Source organism: Saimiri boliviensis, chromosome 10, assembly GCF_048565385.1.
Source record: "Saimiri boliviensis isolate mSaiBol1 chromosome 10, mSaiBol1.pri, whole genome shotgun sequence".
NCBI classification, from domain to species: Eukaryota; Metazoa; Chordata; class Mammalia; order Primates; family Cebidae; genus Saimiri; species Saimiri boliviensis.
Window position 1 is genome coordinate 90354604 of NC_133458.1, and position 24102 is coordinate 90378705.

At 37.4% G+C, this 24102-nt stretch overlaps 1 protein-coding gene and 1 pseudogene across 1 annotated transcript in view; one reads left to right on the forward strand and one right to left on the reverse strand.

Moving 5' to 3' along the window:
• Positions 1–3095: 3095 nt before the first annotated feature.
• Positions 3096–24102, forward strand: part of STK31 (serine/threonine kinase 31) — a 492334-nt gene continuing 471327 nt past the window's right edge. The window contains exons 1-4 of the mRNA XM_074379615.1: positions 3096–8035; positions 9886–9932; positions 10021–10073; positions 16214–16312. Coding sequence (XP_074235716.1) covers positions 7971–8035; positions 9886–9932; positions 10021–10073; positions 16214–16312 — 264 coding nt within the window. The 5' untranslated portion in view covers positions 3096–7970. The remainder of the gene's footprint in view (positions 8036–9885; positions 9933–10020; positions 10074–16213; positions 16313–24102) is intronic.
• LOC104652510 (protein-L-isoaspartate O-methyltransferase domain-containing protein 1 pseudogene) lies at positions 20208–20742 on the reverse strand (annotated as a pseudogene).

The following is a 24102-nucleotide window of genomic DNA, read 5'->3' on the forward strand; positions in this document are numbered from 1 at the left end:
AAACTTATGATTTGTTACTATGTGTATACCTTTTCTCTCTCCTAACAAATGAGATTATTTTATATGGGTCTACCTGAGAGTACAGCAAATATTTTTAGCATATCATAATTTAACTGTTTTAGGCTAATTAAAAAATTAAAGATATTATCAAGGGTTCTGAACAAATATATAAGAGCTGTTTTTGTTTGTCATACAAAATAGTAAGTTAAAAACAAAACATTGGGAGGCCGAGGCGGGTGGATCACGAGGTCGAGAGATCGAGACCATCCTGGTCAACGTGGTGAAACCCCGTCTCTACTAAAAATACAAAAAATTAGCTGGGCATGGTGGTGCGTGCCTGTAATCCCAGCTACTCAGGAGGCTGAGGCAGGAGAATTGCCTGAACCCAGGAGGCGGAGGTTGCGGTGAGCCGAGATCGCGCCATTGCACTCCAGCCTGGGTAACAAGAGCGACACTCTGTCTCAAAAAAACACACAAAAAACAAAAACAAAACAAACAAACAAAAAAAACCTAAACAACAAAATAGCTAAAATCATTAATTTTTTTATTTTTCAAAGTTTGTAATGTTACGTTTTTAAATAAAAAATATATCTTAAAATTATACTGCCATTTTTTAGTGATATTATTGATTCTTTTTTTTCAATCATCTTTCTCAGGTCAACGATATCTACTGATTTTTAAGTTGTATTGTCAACAACCCATTGTCTGTAACTGTACTGGACACATCTTGTGTGCCACTGCAAATCATCTTGGCCCATTTATGTCTTACTCCATTACTGCTGTGGAACACTTTCCAGCAGGTTTCTGATAGTGAAAGCCATTTGATGGCACCTTGTCTTGGGCCCATGTCACAGCCCTCTTGTTTCCTTCTGCAGCAATCTTCTGACACTGGCTTGGGATGCCCACTGGAACTCCACTGTATCATACATATGTAGCCCAAAGATGTTAGGGAGCTAGTGACTTTGGGGCCATTCTTGATTAATGGGAGGTGGAAGCCCAAAAGATAAGTGCTCTTCCTTCTTCCGACACTATGCTCCAGTCACCCATAGCAGCAGCCAACTCAATAATAATACATCCCTATGTTAGCTTTCTCTTTTTTCCTTTTCCACTCCTCTTCTGCTCCCTGTGGTTCCCTCAGATCACTTCCCAAATAAATTACTTGTATAATAACATTTACTGGTATAAGAACATTTGTCTTAGGCTTTGCTTTTGGGCAAGGGATAAACTCACGCTAAGATGGTTGGTACCAGGAATGGCTTTTGAAAGCAAACACTCAAAATAGTATCTTGTGAGTGGATCAGTCATTGCAGTGGATTTGGATGAAGTGCAGGTGGGAGGTGAAGTGCTGGATTATGCAGTAGCTGTGTCATTACAGTGAAATAGGACTAGTGGAAATGATAAAGTATTCACTTGCTACTTTGAAATGCTTTAGGAGCTTTGAAAAAGCAAATGACACAGGCTCATGACAGCCATTTAACTCAAGGAATGCTGTGAAAGCCAGAGTCCCTCTAAGGAAACCCATCTGCAGATACAGGGCAGACTGTTGCCAATCAGGCTCAGATCTAACAGTAAAGGTGGCAAGGCTGCAAAGGAGGCTGAATGCACAGTCTCCAGCAAAGTCAGTGTGCTGACACAAAAAGAATGGAACCCTAAATCACAGGATGGGGACATTTGTGTTGATGCCTGAGAATCTCAAACCCTCAGGATCCTTAACTCTGAGCTGGCACAAATTGTGTCCTCCAATTTTCTAGAGGAGTATAGCCTGCCCTTTGCTTTGAGATTCTCTAAAGGCTTTATCTGAGGCAGTTGCATCACAAGGTAACACTTGTCCTCCTCAAGATCCACCCTTGCTACCTCTCATTGACTCCAAAGTAATAACTAGGATCAGGTCTCAGCAAACTCTAACTTGGGGAATGTAGTCCTTCCTCTCGGAGGATAGGTTTCACTCTGACTCAGTTGCAGATTCTGGTTAAAATGTGTTGGGAGGAACCCAGGGAATATGTCTGAGAGTAGATCTTGAGGCTGTTGAATCAAAGAGTGTGGTAGGGATGGAATATAAGGCTTGAGAGGACAGAGTGACATCAGAGCACTCACTCATGATGCATGGTTTAATTCCCTGGCAAGAATCTCTGGAGTTTCTCCTAACACAATGCAAGGATGGCATACAGAAGATATGAAAAGCATGCCAGCAGTTATCTGACAGTACTGAGGAAGGGGTCAGAAAGCTTAGGGATGTATTTGTTGTTTGAAACCGGAGAAGCTACCACCTGACTTTTCCCTGGGAAGGCCCAGATGATATTCATAACTAAGGCAAAAAAAGTATAATAGTAGTCAAGTGCAGTGGATCACACCTGTAATCCCAGCACTTTGGGAGGCTCAGGTGGGAGGACTGCTTGAGCCAGGAGGTTGAGGCTGCAGTGAGCCTTGATCATGCCAATACACTAGCCTGGGTGACAAAGTAAGATTCTATCTCAAACAACAAAAAGAAATGTAATGGTGAAGAGTATACTGGAAACTTTGAAAAGCGTAGTAATGGTTGATTGACCTCTACAGACTAGAATTAATGTTGGAAGATGTTATGACACTGGGCTCTGTGGTATCAATGTAGATACAGGATGGGATGCCGAAAATTTTGAAGGCCAAGTTGTGGAACTTAACTGTCAGAGGCCCAATGGACATAATTAACTTAATGGGTACCTAGGCATGAATCTGTGAACAAGGTAAAGTTCATGATGTTCCAAGGGGCAAGATAGAAGGACAGCTGATTAGGATGTTATTTGACTTGTATAACTGATTCCTCTCACCCCTCAGAAAAGAAAATTGAGAACTGGCAAGGAGAAGGCTGACATTAATCTTTGTAATGAAAAATCATAGTTCCCAATCCAGTTTCCAGACCTAAAGCTCATGGTGGAGGGAAGGTCCAGATCCCTTGAGGAAGGATCATCAAATATATTTGGTAAATATCCTCCTAAATCCCTTCTCAAAGGGGAAGTCATGTACCATCATTTACCAGGGTAACTATGCAATGGATAAAAAGGAATAGTAAGATTTTTTTCAACCAAGGACCATTGGATACAGTGCCTGAGCTGACATGGATCCCAGAAGACCCAAAAGACCATTGTGGTTCACTGGTTAGAACAGGGAAGCTCAGTGACAAATGGAGTATTGGCTAAAGTTCATCTCACGGAAGGTAAAATGGGTCTGGTCCCACTCTATTTCTACTCTCCCTAAATATACATAATTGAGATAGATACATTTTGAAGCTGACAGAACCCTTGGGCCTACATCGATGGCTCTTGCTTCTTGCCCCAGGGCTTCTTAGATGCTGTAAAGCAGAGTTAATGACCTAGATGCTTCCTTTGACCAATGGGTCACGTTGACATAAAGTCAGTAAGGATATAGAAGACTTGAACAACAGTATTAACCAACTTCACCTAATTGACATTTATAGGACACACTAACCAATAACAGCAGAAAACACATTCTTTTTTTTTTTTTTTTTTTTAAGTACAAATGAAACAATTACTAAGACTGGCCATATTTTAGGCCATAAAACAAGGCTCAGCATTTTTAAGATGACTCTGATAATAAAGTAAATCCCCTGGCCACAGTGGAATTAAATTATAAATCTATAACAAAGATGTCTGGAAAAATCTCAAATGTTTGAAAATTATATAACACATGTAAATGAGCCATGGGTCAAAGAAAAAAGTCAAAATAGGAATAAAAGTAATTTCAATTGAAAGGTAATGAAAACAAAACAACATAATATTTGTGGGATGCAGATAAAGCAATATGTAGAGGAAAATTTATAGCACCAAAATGCCACTATCAGTAAAGAAAAATATCAAATCCATCCTTACCTTAAGGAACTAGAAAAAGAAGAGAAAATGAAACTAAAATAGGTAGAAAAGGGAAAATAAGATCAGAGTATAAATTGAAATAAAAAACAAAAGCAAGAGAAGAAATCAATAAAACCAATAAAATTTATAAACCTCTAGCCTGACTAATGAGAAAGAGAGAGAGTGAGAGAAGGCACAACTGTTAGGATTGAGAGTCGTGACATCACTATAGATTCTACCCATACTAAAAGGATACTAAGGGAATGCTATAAATAACTATGCCAGTGATTTTGATGACTCAGATGAAATGGACAAATTCCTTAAAAAACACTGTGTTGTAAACACTGTGATGTGTTGTAAGTCCCCTTTGTGGGATCTTAAAGGATCGTTCCAATTTGGTCACAGAAATTCGAGAGAAGCATATAAAATTAAAGGATTTATTACACTCATTTGTCTTAGAAAAGGGAGGCATGACATGCCACAAGGGGGCTACATATAAGTTTTGAACGCCAAGGGAGCATGCTCAGGCAAACAGGTGGGGAGCTTAAGAGAGAGTGAGGACCCGCGGGCAAGTGCCTTTACCGGGGGTCAGAGCAGAGTAGACAAGAAAAGATGTGAAGGGATTTCATTGGTGCTTTTTGAATGTCATTAGATCACAGTTGGCAGGTCAAGAATAACTTGTGACAGGAACCAGCCTGTCACCCTGGTACACCTGGTCACTTGGGCAGGGTATTTATTTATGGCCTATTTGTGGGAACATTGAAGCACCAGGAAAATATAAAGTTAAAATATTTACAATATAGACATAACTATCGAGCTTATTAAATAATAAATGGGTAACACAATTAGCCCCTTATCAAGAACTTGAATTTGTGGTTAAAAACTTTACCACAAAGAAAATTCTAGATGGCTAGAATGTGCACTAGAGGAAATGATGCCCAGATGGCTATTTGGCTGTACTGTGAATTTTACCAAGCCTTAAGGGAGCAAAGAACATCAATTCTATAAGACTCTTCCAGAAAACTGAAGTTGGGAATTCTTTACAACTTATTCTATATGGCCAGCATCACTCTGACATCAAAACAAGACAAAGACATTACAAGAAAAGAAAATTTCAGACCAATATCCCTCTTGAACATAGATGCTAATTCTTAATAATTTTAGCGAACCTAATACAAGAATATATAAAAAGGATAATACATCATGACCAAGTTAATTTTATCCCAGAAAAGCAAGGTTGGTATTACATTTGAAAACTGTTCGATGTAATCCATTGTATTAATAAACCACATGATTATCTCAATAGATATGAAAAGAAGTATTTGATAAAATTCAACACACATTCATGATAAAAATTTTCAGCAAACTCAGGATAGAAAGTAACTAAGTAACTGCCTTAATCTACTAAAGGGTATCTACTATAAACCCACAGCAAACATCATTCTTAATGGTAAAAGGAAAATGCTTTCCTCTTAAGAATAGGAACATGGCAAGGGTGTCTGCTCTCAGCACTTATTTTCAGCATTATACTGGAGGATCTAGCCACTGCAACAAGGCAAGATAAAAATAAATAAAAGACTTCCAGATTGGAAAGAAGAAAGTAAAACAGCCTTTATTTGCATAAGACTTGATCATCTATGTAGATAATTCTCTTAAATTTATTTTAAAAACTATCACTAGAAATAGGCTAGACGCAGTGCCTAATACCAGCACTTTAGGAGACTGAGGCAGGAGGATTGCTTAAGCACAGGAGCTCAAGGCTGCAATGACCTGTGATGGCACCACTGGGCTCTCCCCTGGGTGACAGAGCGAGACCTTGTCTTACACACACAACACACACCCCTAAAAAACAATCAAATGATCACAGACATAATATACAATAAAGGTATATTTCTATATACTAACAACAAAACAAACAGACATTGAAATTAAGAAAACAATACAATTTACAATAGCATGAAAAATGAAACTCTTAAGGATAAATCAGACAAAAGATAAATAAAACTTTTGTAATGAAAAGCACAAAACATTGCTCAGATAAATAAAATAAGACCTAAATACACTGCATTCATGGATCAGAAGACTCAATATAGCTAAGATGTCCATTCTCCTCAAATCGATGTATACATTCAATGTAATCCCAATCAAAATCACAGCAGGCTGTGTGTGTGTGTGTGTGTGAGAGAGTGTGTGTGCCAGTGTGTGTGTGTGTGTGTATGTGTATAGACGGTGACAAATTGGTTCTATGATATCATGAAACTACAAACATAAAACAACTTTGAGAAACAACAATATTGGAAGGCTTACAGTACCTATCTTCAAGAGTTACTATAAAACTATAGTAATTAAGACAGTGTGGTATTATATTAGTCTAAAGAAAGCAAATGGATCAGTGTAACAGGACAGAGAATCCAGAAATAGACTTGCACATGTATGGTTGATGTCTGACAATGGTGCAAAGACAATTCAATAGACAAATGACAATGTTTTCAAGAAATGATGCTGTAAAAATTAGATATCCATATGCAAGAAAATAAAATTTCATTAACGTTTCACATGTTATAAAAATCAACTCAAAAAGGATTATATATCAAAATGTAAAGCTTGAATATCTAAAATTTCTAGAAGAAAATATACAAGAAAACCTTTGTGAACCAGGTTAATGAGAGATTTCTTACATACAACACAAAAGCATGACTCTAAGACAAAACAGATAAATTAGACTTTATTGAAATTAAGAACTTTTACTCTTTCAAATACCTTTTTTAGAAGACAAAAAGACAGCTGTAGACTGGGAGAAAGTATTTTCAAACCTGATGGAGTTGTATCCATAGTATATAAAGAACTGTCAAAAATTCATTATTAAAAAAAATCAGTTAGAAAACAGAAAAGGTTTGAACGAACACCTCATTTAGGAAGATACGGATGGAAAATAAACACAAGAAAAGTTTCCTAACATTTTTAGTCAGTAGAGAAAGAAATGCAAATTAAAATCACAAGGAGATACCATTACACAAAATGTTTAAACTTAAAAACACAGACCATATCAAATAATGGTGAGGATATAGAGCCCCTAGAACTCTGAAACCCCACTGGTGGGAGTATAAAATAGTACAACTATGTAAAACTATGCAGCAGTTTTTTGAGCACACACACAATTCTACGACTTAGCCATTCCACTCCTTGGTACTGACCCAAGATATATGAACACATATGTCCATACAAAGACTTGCCCACTATAACAACTTTGTCTGCAACAAAAACTGGAAGCAGTCCAAATATCTATTAAAAGGTAGATAAACAGTGTTATATTCATGCAGCGGAATAGTAACAGCAATGCAACCCAACAAACTCTTGATACTCATAGGACAAAATTTATCAATCAAAATAATTATGTTATTGGAAATAAGTCAGATTAAATATTCATATTGCATGATTCTATTAATGGCAAACTCTAGAAAACGCCAACTAACATGGTGACTGAAAGCAGAACGGGAACTGGGAGGAGTCAGGTATTACAACCTGGCATGAGGAAACTTTGAGGTGATGGAAAAGTTTATCTTAATTGTAGAGTGATTTCAACAGTATGTACATATGTTCACCCTTAACAAATTACGTACTTTTGATATCTGCAGTTTGTTGTACTTGTACTCTACCCGTCAATCAAGCTATTAAACATTAATTGGAGATAATTTTCAATTGTTGTGTAAGATTTGCCGGAAAGTCTAATACCTGAAAAGGAGACAGCAAATTTTTTCCGTGAAAAAAGTTGTTATGCTAGAGAGAGCTGTGGGATCTAAGGATGGGTTGACCAACGCTTACAAAGCTACTAATCTGAAAAACACATTTCAGTTACCAGTTATTTTCTCTTTTCCATCGTGTAAACAGAATGTTAAGAGTTCAAATTTGGGCGTTTCTAAAATTTAAATCCACGTGAAGGGGTCAGGAAAGGCCACGAAATCCTACGTCACCACTACCGTCACTGCGCGAAGACTTGTGAAAGAACTGGCGGTGGACCCCACCCCACCCTGGAACTCACCAGGGCGCAGCCTCAGTGCCAGGCCCCTCCCCCAACGCGTCTTTCCAGGCGGGAGGCCTTGGCCGCCACGTGACTCCCGCCAACCCCGGATGACGATGGCGCAGCGCTGTGCACGCAGGCGCAGTGTGGGGACCGAGCGGCAGAAGCACGCGCGGTAAGGCTCTGAGGGCGAGGCGCGGTAGGGAGCGGAGTGCGGAGAGCCCAGGATGTGGGGCCAGGGTCACTTTTCTAGAGCTCCTGCAACGGAAAGTGTGAGGTCAGTAGTAGTTTTTGTGGTAGATGCGGTGGTGGCCGCTTCAAGGACTGTATTTTCGTCGCTGCTTGCGTTTTAGGTCTCCAGCCCTGGGACTAGGCCCATTTCAGGGTTTTCTGCCGCCCTCGAGCCGCCGGCCACGGCGAGGGCTGCCAGAAGCCCCAGTTTGTGAATGCGTGCGGGCAGGCGAAACCGGTCTGAGAAGACCTCGGGCCTGAACGACCTCCATGAAGACGAGGTCACGCAACCTGCGTTCTCTTTCACTTCTCGAAAATTCTGTGCCATTTAAGTTTAAAAAATCCCTTATAAAACGAAGTGTCAGGGAGCTACGTGTACCCATTTCTTCCAAACTTTCATCTCGAAGTAGAGATTCGGACCTACCGTTTGGTGATCTCTGTTTGCAGAAAGTGGGTTCAGCATCCGTTCCTTTATAATTACGAGGGGAAGTCGTTTTAAAGTAAGATTTAAAAACTATTCTAGAAGTAGCTTCTTGGAGTATGTGGAGAGATTTCCAAAGTAATTTTCACCTTTACTGAATTTAAGCCTTAATGTCTTCCGTAGAAATAAGTCTCCCTCAAAGTTTTCGCAGTTTTTCACTCAGTTGAATTTAAAAACTGCTGTTTGACCAGTAGTTAAGAACCCTTGTTTTGGAGACATTTTCATGCCACTTATGAAAAATGTAAAAAACGTTGTAACAAAAATAATTCGTTTAAAAACTTTTACTTTTATATTTCTGTGATGTGGGGTTAGTGTTTTCCTTTTCATAATGAAGGAGTATTTGAAACTTTGGTATAGGTGTGTTTAAACAACTTTTAAAGCTCTTAAAAAATTGCTGTGGCTCACGCCTATAAGCCCAGCACTTTGGGAGGCCGAGGTGGGCGGATTATAAGGTCAGGAGTTGGAAAGCAGCCTGGCCCACATGGTGAAACGTCTCTACTGAAAATACGAAAATTAGTTGGGTGTGGTAGAATGTGCCTGTAATCTCAGCTACTTGGGAGGCTGAGGCAGGAGAATTGTTTGAACCAGGGAGGTGGAGGGTGCAGTGAGCTGAGATCGCCCCACTGCTCTCCAGCCTGGGAGATAGAGCAAGACTTCCTCTGTTGGTGGGGAGGGAATCTGTATTTTAATTTTCTTTCAACACTTGTGAATGGTAAGTGCAATATTCTAGTATATTACAGATAAAATTATGTAAGTAGCAGACGTTTATTTTGGAATATTTTTGCATTTGGTAAAGTATGTAATAAAAATTATTTTTGAAGTAGTAGACAAAATTCTCTATATTTTGCAGTCTTTAATCCCACAGTATCTTCAAAAGAAGTAAACACCATGACTTTTAAATAAAATAGACTGCCAGTTTAAAGCATTTGTTCTATTGTAATGTTTCTCTTTATGTTGTGGAAGTCCTTTTTTTTTGGGTGGATATTTTTTAAAAAAGAATATGTACATTGTTTTAGAGTATTGATTTATGTAAGTGATCAGAATGTATATGAATTGTTCAGTGTGAGTTTGTAAAAGTTTGGCTAAAGATAATATTAAGGATAGAGATTGTACATGATAAAATTGCATATACTACAAAATACTCGAATTAGTTACTGAAGGAAATATTGAGTTTATTTTTAATATAGAGTTTGAATTTTGATAACTGCATTTAGGACAAAACATATTTGTAAGAATTGAACATTACGTAGGTTAGTCTTCATTATTAATGGATGGATTATTATAACCTAATTCAAGTTATTGAATTGTTCTAGTTTTTCAGGAGTTGTCCAAATGGATGAAGATACACATTATGATAAAGGTACTGATACTAACAATTATTTTGGGGTGTAAGAGCTAGATGGTACTGATTATTTTCTAATTTCCTTTGTACTGTGATTTGGTTTTAGTGGAAGATGTGGTTGGAAGTCACATAGAAGATGCAGTAACATTTTGGGCCCAGGTAATTAGCAGACTGGTTGATATCATCACCCCTAACCCAATTCTTCCCCAACAAAAACAAAAATAAAACCCAGGAATAAATATATTTATCATTTTCAGCTGGGCATGGTGGCTTATGCCTGTAATTCCAGCATTTTGGGAGGCCGAGGCTGGCAGATCACGAAGTCAGGAGTTCGAGACCAGCCCGCCCAATATAGTGAAACCTGGTCTCTACTTAAAACACAAAAATTAGCCTGGCGTCGTGATGAGATTACAGGTGTGATGGCGGCATGGCGAGCCTGTACTCCCAGCTACTCCTTAGGCTGAGACAGAAGAATCGCTTGAACCCAAGAGGTAGAGGTTGCAGTGAGCCAAGATCGTGCCGCTGCACTCCAGCCTGGATGACAGAGCAAGACTCCGCCTTAGAAAAAAAACAAAACAAAACCAAAAAACCCAGGAATAAATATATTTATCATTCTCAGTGCCTAATTTTTATGGAATTATTTATCACCAGGCATTATTAGAAGACAGAGGTTGATGGATGTGACTTTATGTGACTAGTGAGTATTATGTGCATAATACACCAAGTTTAAAAAATGAAAATTGGCAAGATTGTGATTTCAGAATTCCACTCAATTCTAGGCTGCATAAATTGCTGCGATCTGGGAGCCTGTTGTGTTTGTGAAGTTATAGCCCCATCTAGGGGTTTTTTATAAGATTGTTTCTTGAAGAAGGATAAGTTTTAAAAGTCTCTGTTATTTTTTCTAATAGCTTAAATTTGAGATATGGTTTTTTTCTTATTATAAAAGTGGAAGCATGAATGAAACATTTCTGATTTTTTATTGGGAGGCTGCCAGTCAGGTAAGGTTACTCAGTTTTAAATACAAAGCAAGCACTAAAGGGCTGTGTTCCACCATTTAAGAAGGTAAATTCCTCTAATGCACACAATGACCGGCTAATTTTTGCTTTTGTAAACTATAAATGATGTGGAAGGGAAAGAAATTACATTTCTCTATACTCCCTACAGCATGGGAACTCCTTTTGATGGGGGATGAGGTGAACTCATAATGTGGGAAATAGAATATATAAGAAGAAAGTTCTAGAAGAATATGATTAACCCAGAGTTCTTAAGTCATACATCACTTAATGACTGGGAGACATACTGAGAAAGGCATCATTAGGCAACTTCGTTGTTGTGTGAACATCATGGAATGTACTTAGAGAAACCTAGATGATACAGCCTACTGCATACCTAGGCCATGTACTGTACCTGTACCCCATGTTACTGTACTGAATGCTGCTGAAAATTGTAACACAATGGTAAATCTTTCTATATCTAAACAAAAAAAGGGTACTTTAAAGTATTATAAAAGATTAAAAAATGATACGCCTGTATAGAGCACTTACAGTGAATGGAGCTTGCAGGATTGGAAATTGCTTAGGGTGAGTCATTGAGCAGTGAGGAGTGTGAAGGCCTGGGACATTACTGTACAATACTATATACTTTATAAATACTGTACAGTTGGGCTACACTTTAAAAATTTTTCTTCAATAAATTAACTTATTGTAACTTAATAAACTTGACTCATTTGTAATAACACAGCTTAAAACAAATATTGTACAGCTCTGCAAAAATGTTTTCTTTATATCCTTATTCTAAAGCTTTTTTCTCTTTTTTAAAATTTTCTTAGTTTTTTTTTACTTTGAAAACTTTTTGGTTAGAAATGAGACAAGATCATCAGTATCACCGTCTTCCACTTCTACATCTTGTCCCACTAGAAGGTCTTCAGGGTCAATAATGTGCATGGAGCTGTTACCTTCTGTGATAACAATGCCCTCTTGAAATACCTTCAGAAGGACCTGAGGCTGTTATGCAATTAACTTTTAAAAATAAGGAATACACTAAAAAAAAAATACATACACTAGTGACATGGTTGTTTATGTTCATTACCAAGTATTATGTACTGTACATAATTGTATGTGCTGTGCTTTTTTAAGACTGGGGCACAGTAGGTTTACACCAACATCACCGCAAATATGTGAGTAATGCATTGTTCTATGATGTTACGATGGCTAGGACTACACTAGGCAATAGGAATTTTTCAGTTTCGTTATAATTTTTTTTTTTTTTTTGAGATGGAGTCTCGCTCTGTCTCCCAGGCTGGAGTGCAATGGTGCAATCTCGGCTCACTGCACCATCTACCTCCTGGGTTCAAGTGATTCTCCTGCCCCAGCCTCCCAAGTAGCAGGGATTACAGGTGCAGACCACCACAACTGGCTAACTTTCTGTATCTTTAGTAGAGATGGGGGTTTCACCATGTTGGCCAGGCTGGTCTTGAACTCCTGACCTTGTAATCTGATCACCTTGGCCTCCCAAAGTGCTGGATTACAGGCGTGAGCCACCATGGCCGACCTTAGCTTTATTGTAACCTTATGGGACAACTGTAGTATATGTGCTTTATTGTTGACCAGAATGTCACTACATGGGGCATGACTAAATGTAAAAAAATATTGTAGAAGGGTGATGTTATAGAAAACTTGGGGCATATTTGTGTGTCTGTTTACACATATGTATTTGGCAAATTTGTTTCTGCTTATGTACATTTTCTTTCTTTTTTTTTTTTTTTTGAGATGGAGTCTTGCCACCCATGCTGGAGTGCAATGGCACAATCTCGGCTCACTGCAACCTGTGCCTCCCGGGTTCAAGCCATTCTCCTCCCTCAGCCTCTGGAGTAGCTGGGATTACAGGCGCGTCCCACCATGCCCAGCTGATTTTTTTATGTGTTTAAATCTTTAGTAGAGGCAGGGTTTCACCATGTTGGCCATGCTGTCTCGAACTCCTGACCTTGTAATTTGCCTGCCTCAGCCTCCCAAAGTGCTGGGACTACAGGCAAGAACCACCATGCGTGGCCAGTTATGCACATTTTCTAAACGTTGCTCACACATTCCGGTTCCATGCCCATTGTCTGTATTAATGACAGCTGCATCACTCTAAACAGTGTCCCTGTTTAGATGATAAATTATATTTAAGCTTATATAGAAATATCATTTATTAGTGTAAAAAGATTTTCTGTACCAGTGCCATCTAGTAGAAATATATGAGCCATATAAGTAATATTAAAGCATTTTCGGCAGCCACATTGAAGAAACTAAAAATAGGTGATATTTTAATAAATAGATTTTATTTAACTCAGTATATGCTCCAAAATACTGTTTCAAAATATAATTAGCATAAAAGTGTGAACAGGGTAGTTTGTATTTCCTTTTTAATATTCTCTTTGAAATCTAATGTGTGTCTTATAGCATGTCTCCTTGAGACTAGCCACATTTCAAGTGGGTATTGGCTGTTGTATTCAGTAGTGCAGCTCTAGACTTTGATTTCAGTTCAATTTAGTTGTGAAGATGTTGTTTGAATTTGGAGCAGGTTCAAGATTCAGAAGATTTTTTTCTGTAAAGGATCAGATGATGAGTATTTTACCATTTTTAGGCCATACAGTTTCTTTTGTAGCTGTTCAACTCTGCCAACGTAGTGCAAAGCAGCCATAGAGAAAATGTGAATGAATGTTTGTAGTTGTGATGCAGTAAACTTTATTTACTAAAACAGGTGGCTGTAATTTGCCAACCTCTGAGTTAAACCATGAGGTTGAGACTCTTGTAGAAAAACATTTAAAATAGGAAACATGTACATGAAAAGATTAAACATCAACACTACTAATGGTATATAAGTAAATGTAGTGGTTATTTCAAGAAGCAAATTGGTAAATTTGGTTGGGGTTAAGATGGGATGTAGGCATAGAGAAGAGTAAGTAGAGATTTGGAAATATGTAAAGGCAGGTTAGGATGAAAGTCTACTCAAATGTATTCACCATATTTCTGCCTTGTGGGTTTCTGCCTTAAAAACGACTTAAAAGCAAACATTTCAGATTGGATGAGTGATAGCTCTTCAAGGAATCCGAAGTAATTGACTCCACCTGTTTCTTTGAAAGAACGAGCTTGTTGTGGTCAGCCATGGTGGCTGATGCCTGTAATCCTAATCCTAACACTTGGGAGGGCAGTGTGAGAGGAGCACCTGAGCCCAGGAGTTTGAGACCAGTCTTGGCAACATAGTGAGACCTTGTCGCTACACACACACACACACAGGCACACACAGACACACACACGTGTTTTGGCAACATAGTGAGATCTTGTTGCCACACACATACCTGCACACGCTGGGTGTGGTGCTGCTTGCTTGTGGTCCCAGCTATGTGGGAGGCTGAGGTGGGAGAATTGTTTGGGCCTAGGAGATTGAGATTGCAGTGAGCTGAGATGGCACCAAACAAACAAAAGAGCTTCTATTTGTTTTAGTCTGTATAGTGAAAAAATGTAATTATATGGAATATTTTTGATTCCCGGGGTTTATTCACAGAAGCTGCTTCTAATGTTTCTCAGGGTCAATTTAAACTCACTTCCTGTTTTATGCAGAGACGTTGATATTCATGATCTTTGAACTGCCCTTTCAGACTTCTTTTCAGTCATCACAGATAATCATGTTCTTTCTAGCATTATTGAATATTTTTTGGTACATTTCTTTAGAATATATATATATATATATATTTAACATTTATTTTGAAGAAACTTTGACTTTCAGGCAAGTTGCCAAGTTAGTACAGAGGCTAGCATGTGGCTCTGTATACTCTTGACCCAGCTTCCCTTAATGCTTATGTGTTATATAACCACAGTAGAATGATCAAAGGCAGGAAGTTAACATTAGTACAATGCTATTAACTAAACTAATGCCCTTATTTAAATTTTAGCACTTTTTTTGGTCTTTTTGTATTCCAGGATCCAATACAGAATCCCTAATTGTATTTAGTTGTAATCCTTGGTTTTCTTTAACCTCTGTATGTTTCTAAATTTTTCCTTGTATTTCAAGACTTTGACATTTTGATGAATATTGCTTATTTTGTAGAGTATCCTTTAATTTGTGTTTGTTTGATTTCTTATAAATAGATTAGTAAGAGTTCCACAGAAGTGATATTGTAGTCCTCTCAGCACATCATATTGGGGTTTCATAATGTGATATACCTTCTTATTGATGATGATAACCTTGATTCACTTGGGTAAGGTGGCACCTTCCAGGTTTTTTCACTGTAAGGTTACTGTTTTTTCTTTTGTAATTAATGAATGTTTTAGGAGACATGTTGAGGCTGTCTAATCCAGTTTCTCTTCAACTTCTCACCCATGAATTTTATTGTTTCTCTAGTGCTTGCCTAATAATGATTTTCTGTTCTCCTCATTCCTTCTACATTTATTAATTGGAATTCTTCCATAAGCAAAAGATGTCTCTTCTCTGCCATTTATTCAATTATTTATACTAATACAGACTCATGAATATTCTATGAGTTATCCTATGCTATCATGATTTATTTTGTTGTTTAAATTATTCAGGTTTGGCCAGTAGGACAAAGTTCACCGAAGAGCACAGATTAGTACTTGTCTTCAAAATGTCCTATTTTTTGAGTTCTTTTTTTTTTTTTCTGAGATAAAGTCTCTGGCACCAAGGCTGCAGTGCAGTGGCACGATCATGGCACACTGCAGCCTTAAAATTTCTGGGCTCAAGTGATCCTCCCACTTCAGCTTCCTAAGTAGTTAGGACTGTAGGCGTACACCACCATGCCTGGCTAATTTTTTGTATTTTTTGTAAAGTCAGGGTTTTACCATGTTGCCAAGTTGGTCTCAAACTTCTGGGCTCAAAGATGAACTTCCTACCTTAGTGCGCCCGAAGTGCTGTGATAATAGGTGTGAGCCACCGTGCTTAGCTGTTTTTTTTTGGGCATTTCTTTACTTTCTGGCACCATCAAATGTTCCATGGTCATCTTTTTATTTCCCAGTTTGAGCTCTGCAATTAAATCAGTCTTTAAGGAATCCTTTCCTTATGATTTAATTATATTTGGTATCTTGTTTGAATTGCACCTAATTTGAACTCATTGGGAAGTAAACTTTTTCTATGACCTAGTCTCATTTCTTATTTATAAATAACTCATTTAAATTATGGAAAAATGCATAAGAACTTGATTTAATTTCTAATGGCCTAAGATCTTTTATCATTCTTAGTAGAACCTTAAAGTGTATAACACTATAAAATAATATTTTCCTGAGTCTTATATCTGATCTTTCTAGAGTATCAGCAGAAATAAGGATATCATGAAGATTGGTCGCTCACTGTCTGAAGTTTGTCCTCAGGCCAGTTCAGTTTTGGGGAGTCTTGACCCAAAGAAGGTAAGCCATATTCTTGAATATAATTATTTTATTCCTCCTATCAGTTTTCCTTTGTCTTAGATATTTACTTTTTGGAATCTTTGGTATATTTGAAAGGAAGAGGCTGACTTTTGGAATTTGGATAAACTATTGTTATAGTAAATTTATTCAATCAAAAATACTTATGGACTGAATATTACTCAGTTTTTTTTTTTTTTTTTTGAGAAGGAGTTTTGCTTTTGTTACCCAGGCTGGAGTGCAATGGCGCGATCTTGGCTCACCGCAACCTCTGCCTCCTGTGTTCAAGCAATTCTCCTGCCTCAGCCTCCTGAGTAGCTGGGACTACAGGCACGCACCACCATGCCCAGCTAATTTTTGTATTTTTAGTAGAGACGGGGTTTCACATTGTTGACCAGGATGGTCTTGATCTCTTGACCTCATGATCCACCCGCCTCGGCCTCCCAAAGTGTTGGGATTACAGGCGTGAGCCACCGTGCCCGGCCATTACTCAGTATTGAAAGGAAATTTGACATAAACTACAACATAGATGAATCTTCAGGACATTAGCTAAATAAAATAAGCCAGTCAGAACAAATACTGTTATGGTTCTACTTTTATGAAGTACTTAGAATAGTCAAAATCATAGAGACAGAAAAAGTGAATGATGGTTACCAGGGATTGGGGGAAGATTGGGGATGGGGAGCTGTTGATTAATGGGTGTAGAGTTTCAGTTTTACAAGATGAAAAGAGTTACGGAGGTGGATGGTAGCACAGGTTGCAAAACAATGTGAATGTGTAATGCTACTGAACTATACACTTAACAGTGGTCAAGATAGTAAATTTTATGTTATGTATAGTTTACTACAGTTTAATATAGGAAAAAGTAGAATTAAAAGCTACACACTATTCTAGCCAAAAAAACAAAAGTGAAGAAAACATATGCACTGTCTGCCATGTACCTGGCACTGTATTAAGTGTTAAGTATGCAGTGGTGAACAAAATAGATTCCTTGCCTTTGACTTTGATTCATAAAAAATCTCTAACATGCGTCTTTATGTAGAACAATTTGGCTGTCTTTTTTGTTTTTTTACTGAGGTATAACTTTTATACAGTAAGGTATGTGCCTCTTAAGATCCTAAATATATAGCTTGGTGAATTTTTACATGTGTACGTATCCATTTAACCACCATCCAGATCAGCATAGGGTTCCATAATTGCAGAAAATTCCCTTGGCCCCCTTCTCAGTCAATTGTTAATAGTTTCTCTAGCAGAGGTATAACCAGTGTTCAGATTCTGTCACTATAGATTTATTTGTCTGTTCTTAAATCATGCAATATATACTTAATTGTATGTATCTGGCTTCTTTTGTTCAACATAATTTCTGAGATTCATTATAGTGTGTGTATTGGTAGTCTGTTCTTTTTTAAGCTATGTAGCATTCATTGTACAAATATAACACAATTTGTTGATCTGTTTTCCTTTGATGGGCATTTGGAATTTTTGCAGTTTTCGACTTCTCTGAATGAAACTGCTATGAAATTTAAACAGCTTTGCATAAGTGTTGAACCAGTTTACATCCTTATCAGCAATTTATGAGAGTTGTAGTTCCTCTATGTCCTCTCAAGCCCCTGCATTGTTAGTATGCTGAGGTTAAGAGTGTTTCAGTATTTTTATTAGCCCTTTTCTAGGTCTTTTGTGAAGTACCTATTCACATCTTTTCCCCATTTTTAAATTAGGTTATTTGTCTTGATTGATTTGTAGGCATAAGGCATTCTGCATGTGTTTTTAACTTTATTTTTCATTTTTTAATTCTGCCTGTTAAAGTCAGTGATAAAGTCACAACTGTAAAATTGAATGCATTTAAAAACATAAAAAATAGATTTTAGTAACAAAAAATATGCAATAATCATGAATATCTATTGTACACTTTGCCAAGGCCAAAGAATGAAAGACAGTATGAAAAGCCAATCTTCAAATATATCCTTAACAAAAACTCTCTCCTAAATGGTAAAATCATTATTCAAGAATATGTGTCTTTGCGTGTCTAAACAGTAACTCCAACCAAATAAAGTAGGGGGAATGGGACAGATGGTAACTGTACCCTGGTTTTCCAGGTACAAATATGTGGTCACCACAAACTCAAGATTAAACTTCTAAAGCAACATTTAAAATAAAATGAACATTTCTGATAGATGACAACAGTATGAAACTGATTTTTTCTTTCCTAGATAGAAATGAGATGGGGCATTTCAGTAATCATCTAAGAATACCTGTAGAAATACCCCCAATTCCACCACCCCACCCACTTGTATAAAACAAACACCTTCCATGAAAGTGTCTTTCACATTACTAAAATATCCTCACTTACTTGGGATAATTTCATGCTTAGATGAGTACAAACATTTGTTTTTAGATGTGTGGAATTATTGGAGCTGAGATTTTTGAGGCAATATCTGAATCTTAGCAGAGATGTAATAATCCTTTTACTATAAATTGATTGGGCTTCCTGAACAAAATCTGAGCAACTACTGTAATAACTGCTGGTGGTAGTTTGTGATACTCTCAAATTTTTCCCTTTAAGAAAATCCATGTAATAATCCATGTAACACTAGTAAATATGTTATATTGTACACTTTCTTAACAAGGAATGCCTGTTTTCAGGCCTTACTAGGAAAACAAACAATGACAATTACTGACTTTTTGTCACTGATAAGCTACAATGAAGCTCAAATGATGGATCGTTTAAGTGTGATATTAAGTAAAAATACCATTATAATTTTACCAAAAGAAACACAAAAATATGGGAAGAAGTGAAATGAACATGGTATGGGTCCCAAAGATTACTGTATGATTCTGAACAGGATTTTCAAAACAAAGGGTAACTACATACAATTTCTGTGAATATTTCTTATACTAGAAAGATCCAAAGCAAATGTAGGCAAGCTCAGCCCTACCTTGTCAAAGATAAATACTCAGATAAATTAGAAGTTCCATTTGCTAAAGTGTATCTGCTGATCAGATTTTCCCTGCTACTTAGAGCCAGCCAGGAAAGTGGCCATCACTCATGTTCATTCACTCATTGTGTCCTATCGATTCACACGTAACAATGTTTTTTTTTTTAACCAAATACTTTATACAGTGAACTACAGAAAAAAAATTCTAAATATGCTTTTAAAATGCTAGAGAGTTAAGATAACCTCATTTAAAAAAATACTGAAAATGTAAAAGGTCCATACAAAATAAGAGTTGTATTAAGTATATACTTTCTATTTTAATAATTCACTTGCTGTGCTCTTAAACTCTCTATGAGAGAAGCAGATTCAGGCAAGAGATACAAAGCAGAAGTAGCTGGGCTGTAAAATTATATAAAATTTGTGGGATTTTAAAAGCTAAATTATTCAATATTATGTATTGGTATTAGGCACACGCAATTGCCTGGAATATAATATGTACAGCAACCCAGCAACAGTGACTGCAACAAAAACAAGGTAAATAGGTTTATAAAGCATTTGATTTCCTTATTAAAGTTTTCATAGAGGAAATGCAAACACCTGCAGTTAAGATCATGTAAGCTTGACAATTATTTAAACTTTACATAAAATTAAATCTAACTTTTACCACTACAAATCTGGAAAGAATCAGAAAAGGATTTATAGAACAGAAGTCCTGACTACTGTTGCATTCCACTTTGAATCAATCTGAGCTAAAAATAGCATTTTTTCCCAAGATTTAAAGAAAAATAGAGTTTATAGAAGGGATTCTTTTACATTATTTTTGTTACTGACAGTAACAAGTTATACTTTTTTCTACTATAATTTGCTCTGATGAAATAAATAATTCTCTCTTTTAACTCCTAAAAAACACTGCATTTTTTAGACTAAAGGAATTATCAGGAATTCTTTCTTCTTGATCTAAATTATTTGTCTCTAAAATATGTCAAATATGCTTTTAAAGATTCAGGGAGAGGCAGCTTCACGATTTTTTCTCTCAGTAAATTTTGAGGTGGCTCCTCTGGCTTCATTGCTTCACTATGATCTTTTTCCTGTTCTTTGTTACCTTCTTCCATTTTCTCATCCTCCCTGCTGTCTAGAGGCTGAGGAATAAGCTGATGACCCACAAATACGTAAGTGTTAATCTCTGTTTAACTCTTCTTTCTTTTCCTTTTGGGTGGGGCCCTTTGAGGAATCCCCTTGGCTTGCATCTCATCATTTATGAAATTTCTAAGTGTGGATCGAATGTAAATATTAGCCAAGTCCTATAGATTCCTGACAGCACAGAGAGGGAGTCGCACAGAATCTGGTTTGCCATGATCATTCTTACTTGGTTGCACAAGTGGAGCAAATGACACAACCAGGATATTTTTTATTTCCCAAGTGTTTTGTCTAGTTCTGTGTTAACTGATCCTCTGCAGGCATGACTAATGTGCCTCCAACTTGTAGTAATATCTTCATGGTCTTTCTGGACTCCAGCTCCACAGTAAGTTCGATCATACTGATGACTGTCAGATGCTATCTGGAAGCAACTACTGATGACAAATGCAGGTTCACAGAACTCAAATATTAGTGGTTTTCTTTAAGATGCATGTTGGAATATCTTCATCTTCAGATGGATAGATGATTTTATTGACGGCAGAGCCTTGTCAACTAGCGCATATAATTCCTTAGGTAAGCTGCCAAGAGATCAGGATGACCTAGCCTTGCCTTGTAGCCTCTTAGATGGATAGTCTAGGTCTAGGAGCTGATTATCAAAGCTGTCATGATTTTTGATGAAGCTCTCCAGTTTTTCCTTGGCTTATTCTACCACATCTGAATGAGGTTCAATCCCATGATTTATTCCAAAAGGATTTGTGGTGCAGCAGTTGGTCCAGTCCTCTGCAGCAGTGAGGAGGCCAGGTGCTAGGACTTGGTGGGGTCTGCGGCAGCTGGACACCGCCTCTACCACAGCAACAGAATGGCCACTGCCGCTGCCGCTGCTGCTGCCAAGGGGAGCGGAGTGGCGGGACCTGACCTCTCTGTATACTTTTTATGTATTTTTTGAGATGGGGTCTCTTGTCGCCCAGGCTGGAGTGCGGTGGTGTGATCACAGTTCACTGCATTCTCAACCTCTTGCGCTCAAGTGATCCTCCCACCTTAGCCTTCCAGGTAGCTAGAACTGAAGGTGTGTGCTACCATGCCTAGCTATTTTCTAAATTTTATGTAGAGATGAGCCCTCGCTATGTTGACCAGGCTGGTTTCAATCTCCTGGGCTCAAGCAGTCCTCCTACCTCAACCTCCCAAGTAGCTGGGAGTACAGGCCTGTGCCACCAGTACCTGGCTAATGTTTTTATTTTTATTTTTTTGTAGAGACGAGACGCATTAATGTTGCCCAGGCTCGTTTCAAACTCCTGGGCTCAATCAGGTCTTCTACCTTAGCCTCTGAAAGTGCTGAGATTCATGGAATCACTGTGCCCAGCCCTTACATATTCTTGATAAATCCTTTGTCTTTTATATATATTGCTGTACATATCCTTTGTCTTTTATATGTATTACTAATATCTTTTAGTCTGTGGCCTACCAACTCATTTTCTTGATATTATTTGAAATTTATTAATTTTTCTATTTTTGGTATGTGCTTGTTTCCCATTTAAGACTGCTATACTTACCCCAAGGTCATAGATACATTTTGTGTGTGTGTGTGTGTGTGTGTGTGTGTGTGTGTGTGTGTCTCTGTCTCTGTCTGTCTGTCTGTCTGTCTGTTTCTCTAGAAGTTTTTACCTTTTGCATTTAGGGCTGGGGTGACCTCCAGTAAATTTTTTGATTATGGTAAGAGTTAGAGATAAACTTCAGTATTTTTCCATGTGGATATCCAGTTATACCAGCACTATTTATTGAAAAGAGCATCTTCTCTTTGCTAAATTGTATTGGCATTTTTTTTTTTTTGGCATTTTTGTTTTAAATCAAGTGACTATATATGGGTATTAGCCATCTTTTTCAATATAATAGGTACCTATAATCTTGAGTGCATCAGATTCTCTGCCAATAATTTACCCTGGGGCATTTCTATAAGTAGACAAAGATGTCTGTACCGAGATACTCATTGCAGCTAGTAGGCAAAACTGAAGATTAACTAAATGTCCTTTATATAATACCATAGTAGTAGTGCTAAGTATTTTGCATGCTCTCATTCATTTAATGCTCACAGCATCCTTATGAGGCAGATGTTGTTATTTTTTACACCTTTTTTTTGAAATTGAGGCACAGCCAGGTTAACTTTATGAAAGTCACTAGCTAATTAGTGGTAGATCAAATATAGAAACCCACAGAACCTGTCTTCTTAACTGTTACCCTGTTTAGAAAAATGAACAAATTGTAGTAGATCTTTATTTCTTTTAATTTTCTTTTTTTTAAATTGGCAAGCATTCCTAAATTAAAAAAAAAATTTTTTAAGGGAGGGATTACAGGTGTGATCCACTGCGCTTGATCTGTGACTATGTTTAATATTGTTATAAATTAAGACATGCCCCTTTCTTCTATTGAATATAAAATTAATTATATTATCACAAATTTTAAACTAGCATCAGTAGTAGGCATCTGATTATAAGTGATTAATCAGCCACTTCTGATTATTCTTAAATGGATTGTACTTTGTCAGTTTTCCTTAGTGATCTAAACGGTTCTCTCCTTGCCACCATGTAGGAGGGTCATAGGCTGTGAAGAATGGAGCTGTGGGAGGAGAAGATTGGGCCCAGGCACAATGAGAGTGAATATATAGTTCTCATTATGTCCTGAGGACAGACAAGTCTATCTGGGATAGATTTGCATGTTTTGATGGTTGTATTACACTAACAGGGCCAAGAACTTCAGAGTCTTCACTTCATTGAGTACCAGCTCTATTCCTGGACACAAGTGTCCCCAGCCCTGCCTCAACTGGTTTGCAATAAACCATTACATTTCTGTCGCTTACCTTATTCCAAATTGTTACTCATTTTGTAATGTTATTACAAAGCCTTAATTAAAGATGATGCGATCTTTTGCAGGGATTAAAATTGATATAGGCCTGTTGATTGTCACTTATTTTTGCTACTACCTGTTTGCTTGCCAGAAAATGAAGTAAGAGGGTTGGGAGACATACCATACCATTATGGCTCTCTTTTGCCCTTTAGTTGTTGAATGTTAGCTGAGGAAACCAAAGTTAAGTATGAATTGAATACACTTACCCCTTGTAGCATTTGAATTGTTATTTATTTATTTGTTCGTCAGAATTTATGTGTACTTTATTATTTTGGTGAATAGGTTTGATGTTTAGGTTTTATAAAATAAATCTGTGGATTTGTCCTAGTTCAGAATGATACGTTGAAATTAATTTTATACTCTATAACTTAAAGCAGTGTTCTTCAGTTGTTTTTTCCATTGTTCCCTCCTAAGGAGCATTTTGGGACTTGTTTTCTCCCTAATGGCCTAATGGGCCTTCTCCCTTTAAGATATTTTAATACTGCAGATGTATAGTCTGTGATCACTATGTTATCAGTAGGGTTGAACTTTGGAGGCCTACAGACCATTGTATTATTTAAGATTTCCACCTCCCTATGAGAACTACTTTTCATCCCCTTAGGGATATTGCCCCAGTTGAGAATGTATGACTTAAAGTGGTTAAGGCCAGGCATGGTGGCTCATGCCTGTAATTCCAGCACTTTGGGAGGCCAAGGCAGGAGGATCACTTGAGGCCAGGAGTTAGAATCAGTCTGGGCAACATAGTGAGACCCTATTTTTCCAAAAAAAAAAAAAAAAAAAAAAGGCTAGGTAGGTATGGCGTGTGTGTGCCTGTAGTCCCAG